A 25,870-nucleotide genomic window follows, 5' to 3' on the forward strand; every position below is an offset into this window, starting at 1 on the left:
TCTGCTGGGGGATTGGCAATGAATTCGCTTACCCGAGCTGCAGTGGCGGCATCTAAGGTGCCCACGGCATGCCAGAATTTTGTGTCCTCCTCTGTTACACTCCATAGCTGAAATTGGGTTTCAGCCTGAAGAAGCCAAACCCAAGGTTGTTGGGTCCAGAAAGGAGGCAAATGAAGTCCAACTGCGTTAACTGCTGCCGTGGCTGTAGCTGCGTCCATTATGACTGGAGATTCAAGTTTCAGTTGAATCTTGCTGTCGGGGTCACCAATTGTAGCGACTACTACGGTAGAGCTACTGAGAAAAAAACCAAAGACTAGTTTATTGAACCTTTACAAGCAACTTTTATTCCCTGCCTGTCCTGGGCTCCACATGGACCTTGTTAATGGATGGCTTTTGGTCCACGGGACCAGCAGGTTTAAACTGAGACTTGTTAACGTCCCGTGCCTTTCAGCTGGGGACCCAGCTGATCAACGAGCCATCTCTTGGCACTCAGTACCGCTAGCATTCCAGCCCTTAGGTAAGTCTGTGCACTTCACTGATGGTGGCGGTTCGCATTACCGCGTTGAGCGCCTGATCGGCCCGCTACAATCTCTCTCTTTCTCTCACTTTCTTGCTCACTGCCACTCTATCTCTCTCTTTCTCCCCTCTCCTTCTCTGTACTCCTCCGCCCCCCCCCCCCCCCCGCTGTTTGCATACACTTTGCAGAAAGGCTCAGGTCGGAAAATATTGGTAATATATCGTTACCTCCTGTGGACGCTGTGTGTCTGGCTGAGATCTCCGGCATTTCTGTGGGTTTTTACTAACAACAACCTCCCCAAAACCCAATCCCTCCCCCAAACCCCCATCCCACAGCCCCCCCAAACCCTTCCCTCCCCAACCCCCAAAACCCTCCATCCCCAATCCCTTAAAAACCCCTCCCTCCCTCAAAACCCCTCCCTCCCCCCAACCCCCTCAAAGAAAGTACCGAGAAACTTGGTTTGCAGAGAGAGAGGTTGTGCGGTAAAACTCACCAGTTCTAACACTGACGTGTAGAGCAGGGTTCTGCAAGGCCAGAGTGGGGTAGAGAAGATCTCACTACAGACTTAATCCCAGCACCTGAGTATACAGGTACCAAATATGTAAAAACAGAATATTTATTTTTTGGATTGTAGGTCATTTTTTCCCAAAAGGGATCCAACTTTGAAGTTCAGTGCGCCACCTTGGCAATGTGGTGTCTGATTTCCAAGTGACTGCAATACATTTTCTTGCTACCTATGCTAATTTAATAAATTTCAATTGGAGCCAAACCTTAATTGGCAGGCGGTGTGTCTTCCGACCAGGTAATGGGCAGAGCTGTCACATGACCCTCCGCAATAAACAACGCTGACCCGCACAACACTCCAGGCCACAGTATCGGACTGAGATGGGTGTCAGGGGTATGAAAATTGAGACTGAATCCCAGGTTAAGGAATTCAATGCAGCGCACAAACCTGCTGGAGAAACTCAGCAGGTCGCGTAACATCCACGGGAAGTAAAGGGTAACCAATGCTCTGAACCTTCGACGAGGGGTGAGTAAAAAGCAGACGGGCACCTCAATAAAATGGTGTGGCCTGGAAGGCCAGGGAAAGGAGCTCAGGCCAACATGGCTGAGAGGCAAGAACCAGAGTGTGTTGGTGAACGAGGGTTATATCGGTCAGCACCACCTCATGGGCCGAAGGGCCTGTACTGTTCTGTCCTGCTCTCTGTTAAATGCTCACTTTTCAGAGAGGTCTGAAGTTCTCCAAGATATGTAACAGGGCCCTCGCTTTTATTAACAGAGGTTAACAGTTAAAGGGATGAATTTGCACAATTATATTGGTGTCATGTAGTATAACTCACTCTATGAATTATTTGTGTTAAAATATCATTGTTAATGTTAAACAATTGTGTTTTTTCAATGTGCTGATGTGATAATGGTTTTTCTGGGGATATAATTCTCTTCTCTTTCCACAGGGAATGAAATGTTGCTTGCAGAACTGGGTATCTGTAAGTAAAATAGTTTGGAGAAAGTCTACTTTAAATTTTGTTTGGAAGTAAATTGCACATTTAAAGTTTAAGTTGTTGGGGGCGTGGCAAGATGGCATAGGGAGCGGACGTGCATTCTCGGTCTCCCCCAGGCAGTTATATAAATACCCGTTTTAAGAATATTTCTTTTCTGTTAAAACTCTTTATTTTGTTTATCAATTGTTTTTAGTTTAAAATGGCAACAAAGATTAAGGAAAATAGAGTTCAAATACAGAACAAAACTACACTCTCCGACTTTGGAAGAAACTCGGCCTACTTGCTCAGACAGAACCACGGAGTCAAGGCTGGAATTTTCTTAAGAACGGAGCTCATTAATTGGACTGTCGGATAAGCTGGCCTTGGACACCCCTCTGAAAGATGGTGATGAATATTGATTTGAAATGTTTTATGAAGATAAATTGCAGTAATTGGCATTGGTTGCCCGTAAGTTTTAAAAATCCAGATCACATTAAAGTTTATTAGTGATTTTTTTTGGATGGAATATCAGAAGGATGAATTTATTATCTATAAATACAGAACAAAATTACATTCTTTGACTTTGGAAGAAATTTGACCTATTTGCCCAGACAGAGCCGGAGTTGGTGCTGGAATTTTCTCAAGAACAGAACTTATTAAAGTTGATTTTGGACTCCTTTTTGAAAGATGGTGACGAATGTTGATTTGAAATATTTGAAATATTTTCTGAAGATAAACATATATATGGAACTTCTTGACCTGCAGTAAGGTTTATCAGTGATTTTTTTTGGATGGAATATTGGAAGAGTGAATTTATTATCTTTTAAAATGGCAACAAAGATTAAGGAAAATAGAGTTCAAATACAGAACAAAACTACACTCTCCGACTTTGGAAGAAACTCGCCCTACTTGCCCAGACAGAACCACGGAGTCAAGGCTGGAATCTTCTTAAGAACGGAGCTCATTAATTGGACTGTCGGATAAGCTGGCCTTGGACATCCCTCTGAAAGATGGTGATGAATATTGATTTGAAATGTTTTATGAAGATAAATTGCAGTAATTGGCATTGGTTGTCCATGAGTTTTAAAAATCCAGATAACATTAAAGTTTATTAGTGATTTTTTTTTGGATGGAATATCGGAAGGATGAATTTATTATCTATAAATACAGAACAAAATTACATTCTTTGACTTTGGAAGAAATTTGACCTATTTGCCCAGACAGAGCCAGAGTTGGTGCTGGAATTTTCTCAAGAACAGAACTTATTAAAGTTGATTTTGGACTCCTTTTTGAAAGATGGCGACGAATGTTGATTTGAAATATTTGAAATATTTTCTGAAGATAAACATATATATAGAACTCCTTGACCTGCAATAAGGTTTATCAGTGATTTTTTTTTGGATGGAATATTGGAAGAGTGAATTTATTATCTGTGAGTATGCATACTTTGCAAACAGATTTTAATAGTTTTGAAAAGGTTTTTTTAAAACTAAACAACAAGATCAGTTTAATATTGAGAAAATTGGAAAAAACGGAAACTTTATTAAATTTGGAAACTCAGTAGAAAGAAACTATGAACAAGATTGATGATTTATAAAATTAAAGTCGAAGGAGCAATGTCCAAGAAGAGTTAAAAATTTTGAGTAAGTTTTTCTTGAAAATAAACAATAATTTCAACTTAACATTGAGAAGATTGACAAAGTGGAAAATTTGATATTAAATTGGGAAACATAGAAGAAAGAACATATGAATAACATTGATGCTTTAGAAGATCAAGACCGAAGGAATTATGTTCAAGAAAATTTTAAAAGATTTGAAAAAACTTTTTTTGAAAGTAAGCTACAAATTCAACTTGAGACTGAGAAGAATGGAAGATTCGGTGTTGAACCGGGATGTTCAGAGGTGTTTTAATTCAGTGGATGAAATTCAGGAAGACTTGAAAAAAAATTTAAAAAAAAAGCTTTTATTGATTGTAAACAATGTTTAACTCAGTGTTGGGAGGGTGGAAAGGGTGCAAAATTTAATATCAAGTTTGGATTTTCAAAAAAAAGAGTTTATGAATAAGATTGGTTAAATTGATGGACCGGGGTTTTATGGATATAAGAAATGATGATTTTTCAGTTTATACGTGTATTTTGTCTGCCTGGGGGGGGGGGGGGGAGGGGGTGGTACTCCTGCTCCCGAAAGTCATATGCCACTTGTGGTTTATAGCACACCCATTTGGGTTTTTGGGAATTAACCACCACAAGGTGGTTTCCTAAGGGGTTAGGGGAAGTGGGGGGGGGGGGGGGGGGCGGTGAAAATTTGAAAATTATTTAGTATCTATTATGTAATATTATACTAAGTCAATTTGAAATTAATGTATGGAGATACTATAAATAAATTTCAAAAAAAAGTTTAAGTTGTTGATTAGTAAAATCTATATGACGTTTTAAAATTTAAATTTAATTTTTTTAAGAATTTGGACGCATCACGGTAAACAGGCTTTTTTGTCCTATGAGCCGTTCACCCAACCGACCTATAGCCCGCAGTATGTTTTGAACGGTGGGAGGAAACCAGAGCCCCCGGGGAAAACCCATGCAGACGCAATGGGGGTGGGAGAAGAATGTACAAACTCCTTACAGACAGCACGGGATTCAAACTACCGTCGCCGTAAAGGCGTTGCGCTGACCGCTACAATAACTGTGTTGCCCCAACTTTCAGGATTCAAGATTCTAGGGTGGGCACAGTTGGCCTCACGGTTAGGGCCGTGGTGTTACACCACTGGCGATTGAGACCAGGGTTTGAATCCCGCACCATCTGTATGGAGTTTGTACATTCACCCTGTGGCATTTTCCCAGGGGCTCCATTTTCCTCCCACCATTTGAAGCACATGCCATGGGTTGTAGGTCAATTGATGGCACGGGCTTGTGGGCCTAAAGGAGCTGTTACCATTGAGTATGTCTGAATATGTGTCTGCATACAATGTTCCTTTGTTGTCATGTAATAAAAACAGTGTAATATTACATGAAGTTGCCTTTAGTCTGCTGTAAAGCAGACCAATTTGCTGTCAGCAGAAATTGCTGGGTGCCTCTTACAGTCGGAGAAAGAGCAGCAAAAGAGAATCCCCCCCAGAGGCACCGAGTATTCGTGGATTCGCCTCCAGCGCTCCCGCCACCACACAGAGTCCGGTCCAAACTGTCTCACTACGGCTTGGTGAACGTGAGAGGAAATTTGAACTTGCTGGGGCATTCCACAAACTAACAACGTGGTGGGCTAAAATTGCGTTCTTTACCCCTTGTTCCTCATTGCATGGATCTTAAACCCAGGCCTTGCATGAACTAGTGGAGGCCAATCTCAAATGGGGAACTAGGTATTGGAGCTGGGATTCGAGAGAGTGCTGAGAGGGAAAAAAACTGGGCTCCCGAGAGGCCTCAGGTGCCGAAGTTTTCCTGATGGTGTTGGAGGTTTGGATATGGAGCTCGGGCGGCCGATATAGTTTGTGCAGCTTTGGAACCTGCGGGAGTGCCAGAGGCAAATCCACGGACACTCGGTGACTCTGAAGGGACTCTCTTTTGCTTCTCTTTCTCTTGTGCTGTAACGGGCACCGGGCTATAGTAACGCAACTCTTTGTCTGCCTTAGGGCAGACAGGAGGCAATTTCGTGTAATATTACACAAAAAAGGAATCTTGAATGAGACTTCCCTTGCTCAACTCCTCTTGAGTCAACAAATCTGGAAAGCCTGCATCCATATCCTCTAGTTTTTTATCTCTCCTAACTTCAGTGGAAAAATATGTGGTAAATTAATTTACACCATGAATGGAATATCACTGTAATGTAAAATTAAATGATAAAACTAGATAAATACTCACAATGCAGTTAACTCATATTTATATTTCTGTCTTTTTTTTAATGTGTGTGTATAGTTATGGTCGGGCACTGAGGAGAGGGATATGGGAATACAGATACATAATTCCCTGAAAGTGGCATCACAGGTGGACAGGGTTTGTGATAGCACAGATTCTATCACCAATGTGTCTATGTACAGATGGTCGTGTAGGATGACTGTGATTGGCTGAGAGCGTAGCCACACCTACTGGCAGGTCTTAAAGGATTGCTCCTAGCCAGAACAGGTCATTCTGGACTGGTCGACCTACTTGTGATAAGCTCCAGTCTTCTAGTTAATAAAAGCCTTGGTTTGGATCAACAAGTCTTTGGTTCTTTTGACGTGCTCTACAGAGTTGTAAAGAAAGTTTTTGGCATCTTGGCCTTCATAAATCAAAGTATTGAGTACAGGAGTTAGGATGCTATGGCGAGGTTGTATAAGAAATTGGTGAGGCCAAATTTGGAGTATTATGTGCAGTTCTGGTCACCGAACTACAGGAAGGATATCAGTAAGACTGAAAGAGTGCAGAGAAGATTTATTAGGATGTGGCCAGGACTTCAGGAGATGAGTTACAGGGAAAGATTAAGCAGGTTAAGACTTTATTCCTTTGAGCAGGGGTTCCCAACCTGGGGTACATCTACCCCCAGTGGTACATTTGCACTTTTCGGGGGTACATTGTGTCTGAGAGAATAACCACTACTGCACAACACATGGTGTGGTAATCTGCAGTCAGATTGCATAAGGTTGTGTTTTTTTTATCCTTAATTTTTAGGGGTACACGGGAACCTATTAAAATGCCAAAGGGGTACAGAGGAACAAAAAAGTTAGGAACCACTGCCTTAGAGCATAGAAGAATGAGGGGAAGAGGTTTACAAAATTATGAGCGGTATAGACAATAGACTCTTTCTACACAGATTAGGAAAGATATACACAAGAGGACATGGTTTTAAGGTGAACGGGGAAAGGTTTAGGGGGAACTTCTCCACTCAGAGAGTGGTGGGAGTGTGGAACGAACTGCCATCTGAGGTGGTGAATGCGGGCTCACTGTTAAGTTTTAAGAATAGATTGGATAGATTCCTGGATGGGAGAGGTCTGGAGGGTTATGGAATGGGTGCAGGTCAGTAGGACTAGCAGAGTTGTGGTCGGCACAGACTAGAAGGGCCAAATGGCCTGTTTTGTGTTTTGTTATGATCTATGGTTCCATATACTGTATTTTCGCATTTATTAGCAGACATGGGGAGAGACTTAAGATCTCTACTCAGGTATTTTGATAATTGGACATTGGAACTTTTACATTCTAAACACATTTATTGTTTATTTACAGCTGGTCCTATAACCATGGAACAATCTGCGGAAGATGGTAAGCCAAACACAACTTTATCACAAGCATTTTGACCTCTAAAAGTAGTGTGCCTGTTGGTGAGGAAGGGAGGTTCTGTGTTTAGATAGCTCTTTCTCATGCAAAGAAAAGGATATTTTAACCAGTTCTGGGATGTGGTACTTGCGGATGGATTTTCCCAGGGGACTTGTGACACAGACCACTGCACTGCTTTGAATTATGAGTGGGAAAATGCCAGAAATACTTATCCTACTGGGCAGCATCTGTGGAGAGATGTACCCCAGCATCTGCGGATTCTGCATGACCTGCCAACCTCCCAGCATTATCTGCTCTTACAGAGACCCTAGAACACGGATCCTAGAACATGAACCATAGAACAGAGGCCCTGGAGAGCCTAGAACATAGACCCTAGACCCTGGACCCCCTGCACCCTAGACTCGAGAATACTGACCCTAGAACAGGGACCCTGGAGCCTAGACCCTAGACCCTAGAACCTAGAACCTAGGTCATAGGCCATATAAAACAGACCAGAGGCCATGGATCATAGAAAACTACACTACAGCATATAAACAGGCACTGTGTCTGTGCTGAATATGATGCACTTAATCTCTGCTGCTTGCACAGAGAATTCCAGTTATGGAACCTAAAGAGGAGGAAGTGATTGCTGTCTTAAAGTAAATGAGGGTGGATAACTCCCCAGGGCCTGACAAGATATTCCCTCGGACCTTGAAGGGGCGGTGTAGAAATTGCAGGGGCTCTGGCAGATGAGACCAGTACAGAAACATGGTTGCAAGTTGGGCGTGATTGGGAATTAAATATTCAAGGATATCAGGTAATACAAAAAGATAGGAAGGTAAAGGTGATGGGTGGTACTCTTAATGAAGGATGAGATCAGGGCCATAGTGAGAGACGATGTAAGCTCAAAGGAACAGAATGTTGAGCCCATCTGGATAGAGATTAAGAATAATAAAGGGGAAAAAAAACATTGGTGGGAGTTGTCTATCGCCCACCAAATAACAATAACACAGTGGCACAGGCAATTAACCGAGAGAGAGCTGAGGCGTTTAAGAATGGAACAGCAGTTGTCGTGGGGGACTTTTAACTTCCAGATAATGTGGGAAGGGTTAGGGTTAGGGTTAGGGTTAGGGTTGAGGGAGTCTGGAATGCATCCATGATAGCTTTCTTGAGCAGAATGTTACGGAACCAACAAGGGAGAATGTTATTTTGGGTCTAGTATTGTGCACCGAGATAGGTAAAATTAACAATCTTGTAGTTTTTTTCCCCTCTGCAAAAAGCGATCATCGTATGATTGAATTTCTCATACAGATGGAGGGTGCAATAGTTCGATTTAAAACGAGTGTATTATTCTTGAACAGGGGAGGCTACAACGTGATGAGGGAGGAATTGGTCAACATGGACTGGGAGCTCAGACGAGTTGGCAGAACAGTTGAGGAACAGTGGAAGACTTTCAAAGAAATTTTTCACAGTGCCGAACAAAAATATATTCCCATTAAAAGTAAGGGCAGTAAGAGAGGGAAGAGTCAGCCTTGTTTAACTGGGGAAATAAAGGACAGTTTAAAATTAAACGTTCATGTGTACAAAGTCACCAGGAGTAGTGGGAAACTGAAGGATTGGGAAAACCTTAAAAGGCAACAAAGGAGAACTAAATGGAAAATAAGGAAGGGAAAAAGGATTATGAAGGGAAATTAGCACAAAATGTAAAAACAGATAGCACAAAATTCTATAAATATATAAAACGGAAGAGGGTGGCGAGAGTCAACTTAGGTCCCTGGTTCTGGTCTCACTTCCTGCTGGAAGCAACCTCCCTGTTTCTACCTTATCCACTTCTTTCATTGCTTTATCCATGGCTCGTGAATCTTTCCAGTACAACTATCTTTCCAAATGAGGTCACCCTAACCGCTGCCTCGTTGAACAGAGTAGATTATTTGATTAATTTGGACTGTTCCGTATATTTTTTATAATCTTGTACTAACATCTCGCCATTTCTCTGACAATAGAGAGGCTGGCACGCGAAGAACAGGAATTCCTCGAACTTGGTAAATGGACCGGGTAAAAGAAGGGTTGAGGCAGGCGAGAGACCGCAGACGCTGACAACTGGAGCCAAAAAATAAGTACCATATATTTCAGCAGATAGGGTGACATGTGAAGCACTGAAAAGTGGGGGGTGGGGGGGGGGGGGTGCATTCTGTAGGCCAGATACAAAAACAATGACCTTAAAATTCTACTCAAAATGCCACCTGATTGGTCCCTACCACAAATTTTTAAGCTACCGGTATATTTTTTTTAAAAGCTGCTGTTGAGTACAGAATTTTATTTTGTTTCATTTTTGCCGTCATCGTCCCTCATTAAATCATCCACCCCTGCACGAGAGACTCCGTGCGTTTTGAAAGATTTTCTTATGGTCTCTGTTTTCACTTTGACCCATGCCTCAAGCACAAGGATGAACAGCACATTAAGGGATGTAGCACGCAGAAACCCCCCCCCCCCCACCCCCCCACGTGTAGACCTCCACCCACCCCCCTCTCCACACATAGACCCCCACCCACCCCCATCCACGCATAGACCCCCACCCCCCTCTATTCATAGACCCCCACCCACCCCCTCTATTCATAGACCCCCACCCACCCCCCTCTATTCATAGACCCCTACCCACCCCTATCCATGCATAGACCCCCACCCACCCCCCTCTATTCATAGAACCCCACCCACCCCCCTCTATGCATAGACCCCCACCCACCCCCTCTATTCATAGACCCCCACCCACCCCCATCCACGAAGAGACCCCCATCCACGAAGAGACCCCCATCCACTATTCATAGTCCCCCTACCCACCCCCTCTATTCATAGACCCCCATACATACATAGACCCCGATCCATGCATAGACTCACCCCACCCCCTCTCCACACATAGACCCCCACCCACCCCCCTCTATTCATAGACCACCACCCACCCCATCCATGCATAGACTCCCCCACCCCCCTCCATGCATAGACCCCTATTCATAGACCTCCACCCACCCCATCCACGCATAGACTCCCCCACCCCCTCTCCATGCATAGACCCCCACCCACCACCCTCTATTCATAGACCCCCACCCACCCCCATCCACACATAGACTCCCCCCACCCCCTCTCCATGCATAGACCCCTACCCATCCCCTCTATTCATAGACCCCCACTTACCCCCCTCTATTCATAGACCCCCAACCACTCCCATCCACGCATAGACTCCCCACACCCCCTCCATTCATAGACCCCCATCCACCCCCTCTCCACGCAGAGACCCTCACCCACCCCCTCTCCACGCATAGACCTCCACCCACCCCCCTCTATGCAAAGACCCCCACCCAACCCCATCCACACATAGACTCCCCCCAGCCCCCTAAGCATCGATCCCTACCCACACCCTCTCCATGCATAGATCCCCACCCACTTACCCACACGTAGGCCCCCACCCATTCCCTCTCCACACATAGACACCCACCCAACCCCCTCCACGCATAGGCCCCCACCCACCCACCTCCTCGCATAGACCCCCTCCACACCTAGACCCCCACCAACCCCACTCCACACATAGACCCCCACCCACCCCCCTCCTTTTGTGAAGGACTTTTCTGCACTCATCACCCAATTATTCCAGTCTTCATGCACGTGATCTGTAAATGGCTGGTTCATGCAAATATCTAGTGGTTAAACTGGTTAAGACAGAAGCTAGTGACAGACTGAACTGTGAACCGCTTTGTGACGGTGCTTCACCCGCCTTCCAGCCATCCACACCAGCTCAGTCCATATAACAATTACAGCAGGGAAACAGGCCCTTCTTGTCCATGCCAAAACACTTGTACTCTCCTGGTCCCACTGACCTGCATTCAGCCCATAACCCTTTTACATCCATATACCTAACCAAAGCTTTCTTAAAATATAATATTGTACCTGCCTCCACCAGAAACTCGTTCCACACAGACCCCGCTCTCTCAGTAAAGAAATTTCCCCTTATGTTACACCTAAACATTTGCGCCCTAACTCTCAGCTCATGTCCTCTAGTTTGAATCTCCCCTCTCCTTAATGGAAAAAGTTTATCCACATCTATCTATCCCCTTCAGCATTTTAAAGACCCCTATCAAATCCCCCTCAGCCTTCCACACTTCAAGGAATAAAGACCTAACTTTCTCTATAACTCAGGTGTCGAGACCCAGGTATCGTCTGGTGAATTTTCTCCGTTCTATCTCTATTTGTTCACATCCTTCCTATAATTTGGTGACCAGAACTGAACACAATTTCCAGATTTGGCCTCACCAGTGCCTCGTTCAATTTTAACATGACCTCCCAACCCTTATTCTCTATATTCTGATTTATAAATGGCAGCGTTCCAAAGGACGCCTTCACTACCCTCTCCACCTGAGATTCCACCTTCAGGGAACTGTGGACCATTATTCCTAGATCTCTCTGTTCAATTTCCTTCTTTAACACCCGACCATTCACCACATATGACCTATTTTCATTAGGCCGACCAAAATGTAGCACCTCACACTTGTCAGCATTAAACTCCATTTGCCAACTTTCAGCCCACTCTTCTAACTTGCCCAAATCTCTCTGCAAGCTTTGAAATCCTTCCTCACTATCCACAACGCCACCGATCTTAGTATCACCCGCATACTTATTAATCCAATTTAGCACCCCATCATCCAGATCGTTAATGTATATTACAAACAACAAAGGGCCCAGTCTAGATCCTTGATGCCCACCACTAGCTACTGGCCTCCAACCCGACAAACAGTTCTCCACCACTTCTCTCTGTCATCTCCCATCTAGCCACTGTTGAATCCATTTTACTATTTCCATAATCACATCTAATGATTGAACCTTCCGTGTGGGACCTTGTGAAAGGTCTTACTGAAGACAATATAGACCAGGGTCAATATTGACCATCGTCAATTTTCCTGATAAACTCTTCAAAAAATTCAATAAGATTTGTCAAACACGACCTTCCACGTACAGATCCATGTTGACTGTTCCTAAACATACCATGTCTATCCAGATAATTATATACACCATCTCTAGGAACATTTTCCATTAGTTTGCCCACCACTGATGTCAGCACACTTATGGTACCATACCAGTATGTTTGGAGGTTGTCTTATACCACCGGTATGAGCTAAATCCATGAAATTCGGACTAAAATTGGGGTCTCGTCTTATTTGAGGGTTGCCTTATCCACTGAAATATATGGTATCTACCACAGGAACTCAGCTGGTCGAGCAGCATCAATGGGTGGCAGGGAAGGGGTGGCCGATGTTTTGGGTAGGGACCCTGAGTCGGCACTGAGAGGGGAGTCGTGGTATAGAGAGGGATGGGGTAGAGGTGGAGCGTGAAGGGGTGAAGGATGAAGGGCCCAGGGTGGGGAGGTTTTGAGTTGGGAGGCATTTGCAGCCAAGCGAGAGAACCATAGAACAGAACGAGGGCAGCATGGTTAGCGTGGTGTTGAGCACCACGCTGTTTCAGCGCCAGCGACCTAAGTTCGAATCCGGCACCGTCTCTAAGGAGTTTGAACGTTCTCCCTGTGCCTGTGGGTTTCATCCGAGTGCTCCAGTTTCCTCCCAACCTTCAAAACATACCAGGGATGTAGATCAATTGGATGTAAATTGAGTGGCACGGCCTCATGGACTGGAAGGGCCTGTTACCGTGCTGTCCAGCTAAATTATGTCCTTCTAGTCTCTGCCAAAACTATTATTCTCCCTAGTCCCTCTGACCTGCACCCACTCCATAGCCCTCTATACCCCTTCCTTCCATGTACCTGACCAAATTCTTCTAAAATGTCAAAATTGAGCCAGTATTCATCATTTCAGCTGGCAACTCGTTCCACACCTCCACCACTCTCAGTGTGAAGAAGTTCCCCCTCATGCTTTCCCTAAACCTTTCCCTTTTCACCCTTAACCGATGTCCTCTGGTTTGTATCGCATCAACCCTCAGAGGAAAATGTCTGCTTGCCTTTTCTCTGTCTGTCCCCTCATAATTTTAAATGCCTCTATAAAATCTCCCCTCATTCTTCTACGCTCCAGGAAATAAAGTTCTAACCTGTTTAACCTTTCCCTGTAACACAGGTTCAGAAGTCCAGGCAACATCCTAATAAATCTTCTGTGTACTCTTTCAACCTTATTAATATCTTTCCTATAGTTCGGTGACCAGTACTGCCCACAATACTCCAAATTTGGCCTCACCATTGTCTTGTACAACTTTACCATAACATCCCAACTCCTGTACTCAGTACTTTGATTTATGAAGGCCAATCTGCCACAAGCTCTCTTTATGCCCCTATCCACCTGTGACCCCACATTCAGGGAATTATGTATCTGTATTCCCAGATCCCTCTGTTTCTCCGCATGCCTCTGTGCCTGACCATTTACTGTGTACATCCTTCCTTGGTTTGTCCTTCCAAAATACAGCACCTCACACTTGTCTGCATTAAACTCCATCTGCCATTTTGTAGCCCATTTTTCCAGCTAGTCCTGGTCCTTCTACAAGGTTTGTTAACTTTTCAATCTTTCCCCTTTCAACCTGACCTCTCTAAACCCTTCATTATTTTGTACCGGTGGAAACACACAGAGCTGACAGAGCTGTGATCTGGGGGTGGAGAGGGTGGAAGGCAGAGAAGTCCACTGGGGGGTGATAAACAGGAACTCCAGCACTGGGACACGATGAGGAATGGAGCTGACATTGGGAATTATTAATGGAGAGGTAAAGGACAGATGGGGAGAGTTGGTCTGGTGGGCAGTCGGTGGATTGAATGGGGGGGGAGAGGATGAAAATGGATAATGGGGGCTGGAATAAAGTGTTGGATTATGATGTCGAACTCATCCATGTCAACCGCTATTATTCTGGGCTCGTTCAAGTATCTTTTGAACATTGTCCCCACTTCTAGAGAAAGGCCACCCTCCACTTCTACCCACTGCCTCCTTCCACTGAACAAAGTTCAAATCCCCTTGGATCCCCTGTTATATAGTCAGGATGATGTGAACTATTTTGTAACCGCGTAAGAATACAGCCTTCTCACTGTAGAAACCGTAGTGCCCCATTGTGGGGCGTATGTATATGAGTGTGTGTGAACATTTTCCTGAGATGGTGGATGGCATCAGTAAGTAAACTCTCTTCTGTTGCATTTTTAAAATAGCTTTTGAATACTAAAACCTTTTGAACTATGTCCATCACCGGAACTGCAGTTGCATTTTTTTAGTAATGTTTTTTTCTCTTCTTCCCCTTCGTATTTCAATGACTTACAATCAATTGTATGGCTTTATTCTTGTTCTCTATACCACTGCCACCATGTTATGTTTTTGTGTTACTGGGGAGGCTTCTTAAATAATAGAGATGCAAGATTCGAATAACAGAAGAGATTTTACTTACTGATGCTTTCCACCAGCTCAGGAAACTGTTCACACACACTCATATACATACGCCCCACAGTGGTTTACTACAGTGAGAAGGGTGTATTCTTACATGGTTACAAAATAGTTCACATTATCCTGACTATGTAACAGATCCAATGTGAGTTCACCTTCCATACTAACCTGCCATGTCGGACATTGTCGAAGGCCACATCTACAATGTCCACTGCCCTGTCCCTCATCAAACCTCTTGGACACCTCTTCAAAAAAACTATGAGATTCGTGAGACATGATCTGCCACACACGAATCCTTGCTGACCACCTCCAATCAACCCCTGACTATCCAAACGCTGGTAGGTCCTGTCCCTCAGAATCCCCTCCAGCAACTTCCCGACCCCTTGCATCAGGCTCACTGGCTTGCAATTCACTGGCTTGTCCCTGCTATCCTATTTAAATAACAGCACCACATCGGCCATCCGTCAGTCTTCCAGCCTTCGCCCAAGGCCAAGGTTGATGGAAGTATCTTGGCAAGAGCCTCTGCAATTTGTTTCCCAGCTTCTACGAAGTGTGGGGATGCACTGCCTCAGGTCCTGGGGATATGTCTTCTTCATTGATATCCAAGGCTCCTTGCACCTCCTCCCTGGTACTGGGAACATGAGCCAGGACATTGCAACTCCTTTCTTTCACTCCCTTGGCTTCTGTGACTAATGGGAGGCAGGGTTGGCATAGCGGTGAGTGTAATGCCTTTACAGCGTCAGTGATCGGGACCAGGGTTTGAATCCTGTGCCGTCTGTAAGGAGTTTCCATGCTCTCCCTATGTCAGCATAGGTTTTTTTCCTGGGTACTCAGGTTTTCTCCCCCCACCTTCAAAAGCTTACGGGGGTTGTAAGTTAACTGGTGTGTTTGGGGGGCACAGGCTCATGGTCTGGAAGGGCTGCGTGTCAAAATTTTTTAAAGTTACACACCACCCAGGTTTGTCCAACCTCTCCAAAAATGCGTACCCTCCACCTCAATCAGATCCACATTGCGTTCAACCTCCTCTGCACCCTTTCCAAAGCCTCCACGTTCGACCTTTAATGGGGTGCCCAGACGTCCCGGGGCTGACCGAACCAATGTTTTCTACAGCTGCCTTTGCTCTTTCTAATTTGAAATTGGATCTGTTTTATTTCTTGAACAGAAAAGATGGTGGCCGAACAATTTGAGAGAGGTAAGTTTACCGAGAGTTAATGACCTGCAAGAGCAGGGGCAGTATAAAGAATGCTGGTGAAGTGTTGTGGATTTGAAGAATTATTGGTGCATTTAGCGAGACGGTCAGCACAATTTCATGACTGGTTCGAATCCCGTGCTGTTTGTTCTTACCTGTGTAAGCGTGGGTTTTGTCCAGGTGTTCCCGTCTCCTTCCAAATGGGTTGTAGGTCAATTGGGCGGTACGGGCTTGTGGGCCAAAAGGGCCTGTTACTATGGTGTATGACTAAATTAAATTCTTTTAAAAATCAAGGGGTTGGTTCACCGTACCACAGACTGTAACTCATAGGGCCATTGAACTGTAGAATTCAGGCAGAGAAATTTTATTGCAGCTCTTTTATCAGCCATGAGATGGATTATTCAGGAGGCCTAGGGCATGACAGGGCAGGAGTCACAGGGATTCAATCGCACCCCAAGTGGAAGGAGGCAGGTCGCTGGGGGGGAGAGTCAGGAGAGGGGAAGGGAACAGGCAGGAAGTTCACGGCACCCGGTGCTCATCAGAAAAAAATGGGAGGGAAGAAGTGGGAGAGATCTGTGAAACCAGCGGAGGGTTGACAGGTGGAAGTGGTGACTGACACCATGATGGGCTCAGGCTCCAACTGTGTGAAGTAGAACCTCATTCCTAGACTTTCCACACACTCATTCCCTTTCAGGATTAAACATTCTGGTGAGACATTACGTTCCCCACCCCCCTCCCCCCACTAATGACAAACAGGGTTGGCTTTTGGGAGTTCAGGGCTGATTGTTGTTTATTTGTGCATCTTAATTAAATAACCGCAGAGCCCACCTCACTGACAAAAGGCAAAGGAGGAAAAACCCAACACCCAACCCCAACCAACCATTTTTCCCCTGCAGCCGCTGCAACCGTGTCTGCCTGTCCCGCATCGGACTTATCAGCCACAAACGAGCCTGCAGCTGACGTGGACTTTTACCCCCTCCATAAATCTTCGTCCGCGAAGCCAAGCCAAAGAAAGAATTAAATAACAAGCACTTTACACCAGATTATTCTCATGAGAGACAATGTATATGTTTTAGTGTGTGTGAAGGGGAGATTGTTTATGTCAAGGTAAAGGTTCCATTATTGGAACGTAATATGTTATTTAGAATGTAACTTTGTCTATTGTAATTTTGCCCAGCGCCCCAGCGAGGAACAAACTCACAACCCCTAGCTTACTAGACCAGTGCTCTAACCAGTGCCTTATCAGACCCTCTATATGTGTATGAGCATGGTAGAGTCAGGGTGCATATGTATGGTTGTGTATGTCGGTGTATGCATGTGTATGAGAGGGGTCTGTGTGTGTTTGTGTGTGTCTATGTATGTGTGTGTGTGAGAGAGAAATTCTATGTGTTTATGTGGGTGTGTGTGTTGGGGAGAGAGTCTGTGTTTATATGTGTGTGAGAGAGAGTTATGTATGTGTGTGTATGTGTAAGTCTATGTGTGTTTGTCTGTGTGTTTACGTGTGTTTGTGTGTGTGAAAGAGAGTCTGTGTGTGTTTAGGTGCACCTGTGTGTGTCTGTGTATAAATGAGTGTGTGTGCATGTGCGCAGCGTGTGAGAGTAAATCTTGGAATCAAAAACGGGAACCTCCCGAACGTGCTGGTGATAATTGCTGCATTGAATCACAATGTTCAGCTTCAGGGCTGATACTGGTTGTCCAATTCCATTCGCAGAGTTTTTACAATTAGAAGAACAGAGACTGCTTCGAAATCGTGAGTTTCATTTGAATTCTGAGATGTAAATAATAAATAGAACAGTGTGAGAGGCTGAAAATGCTTGAAAATGTCAGCAGGTGAGTGGGCCTCTGTGGAGGGAGATTCTTACGTGGTTACAGATTTCGGGCTTGTTTCAGAACGGATGGGCGATTGTTCACGTAACCGCTCCCTGCTCCTCACGTCCTATCACCCTGTTGAATGTTGTCAGCAACTTACAGATCTTACAAGTTGATAAATTTATGCACAAGCGTACCTTGAGAGAGGGGGAGGGATGGGAAAAGTTGGAAGGGGAGAGGGAGAGGGATGGGGAAGGGTGGAGGGAAAGAGGAAGGGAGAGAGGGAAAGGGGAGGGAAAGGGAGAAGAAGGAGGAGAGGAAGAGGGAGAGGAGAGGGACAGATGGGAAAAGGTGGAGGGGAGAGAGAGGAGGAGAAGAGGGAGGGTGAGGGGAGAGAGAGAGGGAAGAAAGGAATGGGAGAAAGAGGAGGAATGGTTGATAAAAAAGGTACAGGGTTTTTGAGGATGTAGGAATGGAGTAGAGGGTTATCGAGGGTAGAGGTCAGTGAATGTGATTGTGTAATGATTTGTGAACCTTGTGGAGACACTTTGCAAGGTCTTTTAATTTCCTTCCATCACGTTATAATGATCACCTGTATGCCTTTATCGTTGGGTTCTCACATCCTGCCTCTGTTGTTTCCATAATGTGTGGATGGTCTGAACTAATTGCATCTGTGGCCTCTCCACAGGGAGAATAAATGAAGAGGCGGAGAGATTACGAGGTATGATAAACACAGGAGGTGCAGGGGCCAGATACTCAGGCTGGGGGAACTCGTCCATGCGATTCAGCTTCGCAGCCCCTGCTCAATATCCTCCCAGACAGCCTTTAACCCAACGGCATGAACATTGATCCCTCTTCCATCCAATTTCACTGGTACCATTTCTTCTCCACCTGCTCCGGCACTCCTCCCTTTCTCGCTCCCCCTCTCTCTCACTTCTCCCCTTTGGCAACCTTCACTCCATTCAGTTGCTCCCCTGGGAAATGTCGTCGAGGGATGCCAACCCTCAAGATGTTCTCCTCCTCCCTTTAAAGGGCATACTGTGAGAGCCTCTCTCACCTCTCCCCATTTGCACCCCCTGCTGTTCTCAAGCTCTGTGATTTGGGCGTCTGCTGTTTGATGTTACCTTACAAAGTGGTGAAACCTCGGCGATATTTCATTACTTCCTTGGGACGCTGCGAGACCTGTTGAGGCTGCGAGACCTCCTCCAGCACTTCAGTATCTTTGTTTTTCTTTCCAATTGAACTCTCCTCTCGCCTCTTCATGGTTCTCTCACCTCCAAATCCTGTCCTGTATCCTGTCACCTCTGAGCACCTCCTCAGCTTCTTTCCCTATCTCTTTATCTATCTTCCTATCTACATAGCTACCTATCTACCTACCTATTGATCTATCTACCTATCAAACTACTTATCTATCTACCTACCCATCTACCTACCCATCTACCTACCCAGCTACCTACTCACCGACCTACCTACCTACCTATCTACCTGCGTGCACTTGTGTGTGATTTCACCTGTCCTATTGGGGATCCGATCCAAATCCTTGACCATTTCTACCCACGGATGCTTCCTGACCTGTTGAGTTCCTCCAGCGATTCCATTGGTTCTTCAATACTCAAGTATGTTCAGTGCAAGGTGGAGAGAACTTCAGGCAAACTTGCTTGAAATTTGATGACCGTTAGGTTGACCGAATTGCGAGGAGTCCAAACTATTTAATTGTTTTAATCTTTTTCGACAGCCAGTCAATCGCTACCTCAGGCAGAAGCTGGTAAGTTGAAGGCGGACTCCCAGATAAGTCAGAGCGCGGGGTGGGTGGAAGGTAGATGTAGCTAAGCCAAGCATCACTGACTGAACGCTGGAGATATTAAGACCTATTTTCCTATGTAGAATCATAACGACATGTAGCGCGAAGAGGCCCTTTGGCCCAACTCATCCATGCTGGCCTTACTTACCTGCATTTGCTCCATATCCCTCTAAAACCTTCTTTGATAGACATCTGTCCAAATGTCTGTCTGTCTGTCTGTCTATCTATCTATCTCCAAACCTCTCCCCCCTCCCCTCTCCCCCTCTCCCCTTCTCCCCCCACCTCTCTCTACCTCTATCTCTCTCTACCTCCACCTCTCTACAGTCAAAGACCAAATATCCAGGCTGCTCAGTGATTGGGTCGGTCTGGAGTGTCAGATTTCTGAAATCTCGGGCAGTATTTTTGAAATTCAAGTTTGAGGAGGAATAAATTTTGATAGTTTATTCATTAGTAAATACAGCACACTTCATTTATCAAAAGGAGCAGTTTTAAAGAAAAATAAAGTGGTTGCTTGTTGCCGTCGTGCATCTGTGGTGCTTACACAGGTCCACATGCACACACAAAAACCCGCTCCATTGAAAAGCTTTGAGAGTTTTCGAAGTCCAGATTCTCAGGTGGTCCGGCTTTCTGGCATCCAGATTTTTGGACTTCTACTGTATTCCTCTCTCTTTTGATGTCTCCATCTCTCCTTATGTCTCTTAGCTCTATCCTTCCATCCATCTATATATCCATTTATCCTTCCATCTATCTCTCCATCCTAGTAAATCTTCTCTGCACTCTTTCAATTTTATTGATAATCCTTCCTGGAGTTAGGTGACTCGAACTGCACACAATATTCCAAATGTGGCCTCATCAATGTCTTCTATAACTTTATCATCACATCCCAACTCCTGTACGCAATCCTTTGATTTATAAAGGCTAAGATGCCAAAAGCTTTCTTTACAACCTTGTCCATTTGTGACACCACCTTCAGGAAACAAAGTATCTGTATCCCCAGGTCTCTTTGCTCCTCCGCACTCCTCAGTGCCCGACCATTTACAATATATCTGTCTATTTATCCGCATGCACGCGTGTGTGATTTCACCTGTCCTATTGGGGATCCGATCCAAAACCTGACCATTTCCTGACCTGTTGAGTTCCTCCAGTGATTCCATTGTTTCTTCAATACCCAAGTATGTTCAGTGCAAGGTGGAGAGAACTTCAGGCAAACTTGCTTGAAATTTGATGACCGTCAGATTGACCGAATTGCGAGGAGTCCAAACTATTTAATTGTTTTATTCTCTTTCAACAGCCAGTCAACCACGACCTCAGGCAGAAGCTGGTAAGTTGATGGCGGACTCCCAGATAAATCAGAGGGTGGGGTGAGCGGAAGGTAGATGTAGCTAAGCCAAGTATAATGGCAGCTTTGCTGAGGGGACACTGAGTGAACACTGGAGATATTAAGACCTATTTTCCTATGTAGAATCATAACGACATGTAGCGCGAAGAGGCCCTTTGGCCCAACTCATCCATGCTGGCCTTACTTACCTGCATTTGCTCCATATCCCCTCTAAAACCATCTTCGACAGACATCTGTCCAAATGTCAATTGAACATTAGAAATGTATCCACTTCTAGCGTTTACTATGGCAACTTGTTCCAGGTACAGACCACCCTCTGAGTGAAATCACTGTCCTTCAGGCCCCTCTTAAACCTCTCCCCTCTCACCTTAAATCTCTTCTGTCTGGATCTAGAATCATCTGCGCTGGGAAAAGGACAGGGAACATTCATTTTATCCAGTGGTGAAACATGCGAGTCTGCAGACCACCGTGATTGAGGTAAAAACACAATGAAGGAGAAACTCAGCAGGTCAAATATTTCTTCATGTAGCGAAGATATAAATCAGCATTTCGGGACTGACCCCCCTCATCAAAGTACAAGTGAAAAAAAAACCCAGGATGATGAAGGGTTCAAGCCCGAAACATTGATTATGTATTTTCATCTTTGTTTTATAAAGTACATTGTTTAACCAGTTGAGTTTCTCCAGCTTTGTGTTTTGACTTTTAATTCATTTTAACCTTATGATTTTATAAACCCTCAGCTTCCAACGCTCCAGGGAATAAAGACGCAGCCTAACCAACCTTTCAACCACTCCCCCCCAACCCCCCACCTCTCGCTTGACCTGCCAACATCATGGTAGATCTTCTCTGCAGCCCTTCCAATTTGTTGAAGTCTTCACTGCAGCTAGCTAGGTGACCAGATCTGCACACTGTAATCCTAGTGTAGTCTCTCCAACACATTCTCGGGCTGAGTCATAAGATCCCAACCTTTTTAAGCAATATTCTCCCTCCTCCCCACCCCACCTGACCCCAACCCTACTGAAGGCTAGTGCCCAAAATGCTGCCTATACTCCTTGGTGTCTCTCTGTTCTACAACACTCTCCAGGTCTCTGCCATTCACTGTGTTAAAGTGCAACATCTCACACTTGTCTTGACAGCACGGTTAGCAGGGCGGGTTAGTGTGACACTGTTACCGCACCAGAGGCCCTGGTTCAAACCCAGCACTGTCTGTAAGGAGTTTCTACGTTCTCCCTATGTCTGCTCGGATTTCCTCCCACACTTCGGAGGGTTGGAGTTTAATTGGGTGTGATTGGGTGACATGGGCTTGTGGGCTGAAAGGGCCTGTTACTGTATGTCGAAATGTCAATATTAATCTAAATTCCATTTTGCCACTCCTTGGTCTACATTCCCACACACACACACACACACACACACACACACACACACACACTCTCACAACAACAACTCCAATGATCCAAAATCAGATTCTCGAAAATCCCCAGTTATCCAAAATGTTTAAAAAATTTCAGATAAATGAGGATATCCGAAATCCTCATTTATCCAAAATTTTCTGGAGCTGAAATGACCGGGAACGTCAACCAAAGTTTTGTAAATATGGGCTCCATATTTTCCCAAAACCATGATATTTATCTCGCAGGATATAAGTAATCTTCTGTAACGCTATACAACTGCGAAGTTCTGCGCTCCACCTTTCCATCCCTAAATCTATTTCTGATTTTCATGATTTGCTAGACATTTCCCAGAAACTGCTAAAGCAATGAACACAAATTCAAATTGATACATAAAATCTTGTAACCTTAATATTACTCAATCAAAATGGCATCGTGTCCTGTGGGACCTTGACCACCCCCCCATAATTCGTCCCCCAAAAAATTACCTATCCCCTAATTAAAAATGTCTAACTTTACGACATTGCCAAGTTGAATGTTTTTTTAAATTTTCTTGACATTTTCCAGTTTTTTTTCTCTCTTTCCTTTATTTTAGGGGTGGGGGGGGGGTTTCGGGGGATGGGATTACATTACCATATGTCATAAATTTTTTTTGAAACAGTTTACATTTGAATATATTGTGGTTAAAAATTTATTAACTGTTCACAAAAACAGTACATTTTGCTTTGCATTGTTCAATACGATGCTACATACGAGATTTTTTCTCCTCTCAGCAGCTGAAGCTTCTATGCCAACAGCAGGAGGTGGTAAGTTGGAAATTTGCCAAGCGACCTTGTCATTGTGCATTGAGCGTCATGTAATATTAACGCCCCCATAAACGCAGGGGCACAGCCAAGGATGCCAGCTGACTGCTGTTTATGCTGGTCGATCAGTCAAGATTCCTTTATTGTCATATAATGGTACAAAACTTATAATATTACACAAAATTGCCTTCTGTCTGCCATAAGGATAATCCGAAGGTCAACGTCCAGGTTGAGTCGGTGGTGAAGAAGGCAAGTGCAAGGCTGGCGTTCATTTCAAGAGGAATAGAGTGTGTTGAGGTGGTCAGAAGGCAACGTGACTGTGGATTCGAGTCCGGGTTGAGGGTCTGTAAGGCGCTGGTGAGGCTTCACTTTGAGTACCGCGAGCAGTTTTGGGCTCCTTACTTACGAAAGGATGCGCTGACACAAGAGGTGGTTCAGAAGGGGGATTCCGGGAATGAAAGGAGAATCATTGGACGGCCCTTGATCTGTTCTTGCTGGAATTTAGGAGAATGAGGGGGAAGTCTCATCGAAGCATTGTGGATGTTGGAAGGCGTGGACAGAATAGGAAGGTTGGTTCCCATGCTGGGAGAGTTAAGGACAGGATTGAAGGGCGTCCGCTTATAATGGAGAAGCGGAGGAATTTCTTCAGCCAGAGGCCGGTGAATCTGTGGAATTTGTGGCCACAGGCGGTTGTGGAGGCCGGGTCATTGGGTGTATTTGAGGCAGAAATCGAAGCCAGGGCTTCAAAGGTTATGGGGAGAAGGCTGGGCAGTGGGGAAAGTGGATCAGCTCATGATTAAATGGCGGGGCAGACTCGATGAGCTGAATAGCCTTATGGCTTTAAGGCAGACACAGAGTTAGTGTGGCCTGACGCCCCTTGCCACACGAGAGAAAGAGAAGCGAAAGAGGGTGTTCTCAGAGTCTCTTCAGAAGAAATTTGTGGAAGGAGTGGAGCTTTTCATTGTTGCCTGCTGGGACATGTAGTGCGTGGACACTGTGGTTTGACTGTGAAGTCTTACAACTAACTGTTAGCTGTCTTGCATCCTATTCGGGGAGATTGTGTCTAAAGGAGAGCAGGGATTTCAACCGATCTTTTGGACTGATGTAGGATCAGAGGGAAGCCATTCGGCCCACGAGCTGATCAATTCTTCCACAGCCCCACTCCCCTGCCTTCTCCCCATAACCTTTGATGCCCTGACTATTCAAATACCTCTCAAGCTGCCTTTAAATACATCCAATAAATGGCCTCCACAGCCACCCATGGCAGCAAATCTCAGAGGTTCATCCCCCTTTGGCTAAATGGGTGCCCTTCAGTCCTGAAGATGTGTCCTCATGAATGGATGTACACGCGTGTGCGCTTTTTGGCAAAGACGACTGTTCAATGATAATTCATATCTGGATGCTGATCTGGTGACTCTCCCAATGGGTCACCGTTGAAGCGGGAGGTTCTCTTCATGACATAACGGTGAGGCAGCGGCTGAGCCTGTGCTGTTGCGCTGATCTACTTGAATATTTCGGTGCTCGCGTGCAGATGAACTTTGCCAATTGGGCCAAGGTGTCGGACACGGGAGTTGTCTTGAACCTTTCTCTGCGGCGGGGGGTGGGGTGGGGGTGGAGGAGGCTATGCCACTTGACACTGGCATCACCTGAAGCCCCCACCCCCGGAGTTTGGCAGGGTTCTCTTGACAGTGTCTGGGTCGGACGCCGGTTAAAATTTAATCACCGTGATTGTCTCGGAGCCGTATACAAAATCGGCAGCCACGTTTTCCATTTCACATCAGCAACTACAACACTTCGCCAGGTGCCAAGGGTTTCTGAAACACCTGAAGTTATCGTGTCAGTAGCAACTTAAAGAGAACCCCCACCCCACCCCTGTCAACATCTTGGGGCCATTGTAGCAAGTGACAAACAGCAGGTTCCCTTTGGAACGCACCCCAAGAAACATGGTCACTTCAGACAAAAGGTATCAGAGCGTTATTTACAATCCTGTCTGACCTAGCATTCCGTCCAGACAATCTCCAACCAGGTGGCATAAACATCGACCTCTCCAGTTTCAGCTGGCCCACTCCCCGCTCTCCCTCTCTTCCCCATCCCTCTGTCTCCTTTCCTCCAGCTCTCTGCCCCCCGCCCTCTCCATTAACAGAGCCACCCCCCCTCCCCCTGCTCGCTGCTGTGCCCTCCCCCTCCCTCCTCCACCTCCTGTCTGCGGGACCGCGCCCCTCCCCACCACCATTTGGTCCGGGCGCCTGCCGACATTTTGCTCATACCTTGAAGAAGGGCTCAAGCCCGACAGGTGGGTTATGTACCTTTGCGATGCGCGGTACGCTGTGTGACCCGCCAAGTTTCTCCAGCGATGTGTTTTTACTGTTAACTACATTTGTAGCACTGAAGCCTGGTAAACATTAAATCTACAGAAAATAATGGAAAGAAATTAAGTTCTGCCAATATTTGAGATTTTGTTTGGACTGAACTTTTTTCTCGTTAGCAGCAAGTGCAAGTTGTAGTGAGACAACTTTGGAGGAAAAGCGTAAGTTTAAAACATTTAATTTTTCCTGAGGAAGGGGTCAAAGGTCATGGGAAGGGGAATGAGGTTGAGAGGAAAGATGCACCAGCCATGATTCGAATGGCGGAGCTGACTCGATGGGCCAAATAGCTTCATTCTCCAGCTACGTCCTATAGTAACATCTAACCTGAAGGACCTAATCCATTAAATTGCAGATGTGTATTCAATCAATCACAAAATTCAGGAATGACAAGAACTTATTAACATATAGATAGGTACAACGTAACCAGGGATGTGATGTTGAGGTGTTATAAGGCATCGGTGAAGGCTCTCTTGGAGTACAGGGGATGGTTTTGGGCTCCTCATTTAAGGCAATAGAGAGGATTTTCAACAAATGATTCCTGGAATGAAGGGATTA

The 25,870-nt window shown here is 45.3% G+C and overlaps 1 protein-coding gene across 29 annotated transcripts in view; it reads left to right on the forward strand.

Moving 5' to 3' along the window:
• LOC138751964 (trichohyalin-like) overlaps window positions 1–25,870 on the forward strand; it is a 122,671-nt gene that overhangs the window by 42,370 nt on the left and 54,431 nt on the right. For 15 of the 29 annotated variants that reach the window (XM_069915040.1, XM_069915038.1, XM_069915039.1 and 12 more), the window contains 10 exons: window positions 1,972–2,004; window positions 7,188–7,223; window positions 9,221–9,259; window positions 15,783–15,812; window positions 17,521–17,559; window positions 18,307–18,339; window positions 19,354–19,383; window positions 20,711–20,740; window positions 22,920–22,952; window positions 25,435–25,476. In XM_069915040.1, coding sequence (XP_069771141.1) covers window positions 1,972–2,004; window positions 7,188–7,223; window positions 9,221–9,259; window positions 15,783–15,812; window positions 17,521–17,559; window positions 18,307–18,339; window positions 19,354–19,383; window positions 20,711–20,740; window positions 22,920–22,952; window positions 25,435–25,476 — 345 coding nt within the window. The remainder of the gene's footprint in view (window positions 1–1,971; window positions 2,005–7,187; window positions 7,224–9,220; window positions 9,260–15,782; window positions 15,813–17,520; window positions 17,560–18,306; window positions 18,340–19,353; window positions 19,384–20,710; window positions 20,741–22,919; window positions 22,953–25,434; window positions 25,477–25,870) is intronic. The other 14 variants (XM_069915019.1, XM_069915031.1, XM_069915020.1 and 11 more) reach the window with 11 other exon arrangements.

The sequence above is a fragment of the Narcine bancroftii genome, chromosome 1, assembly GCF_036971445.1.
Source record: "Narcine bancroftii isolate sNarBan1 chromosome 1, sNarBan1.hap1, whole genome shotgun sequence".
Lineage (NCBI taxonomy): Eukaryota > Metazoa > Chordata > Chondrichthyes > Torpediniformes > Narcinidae > Narcine > Narcine bancroftii.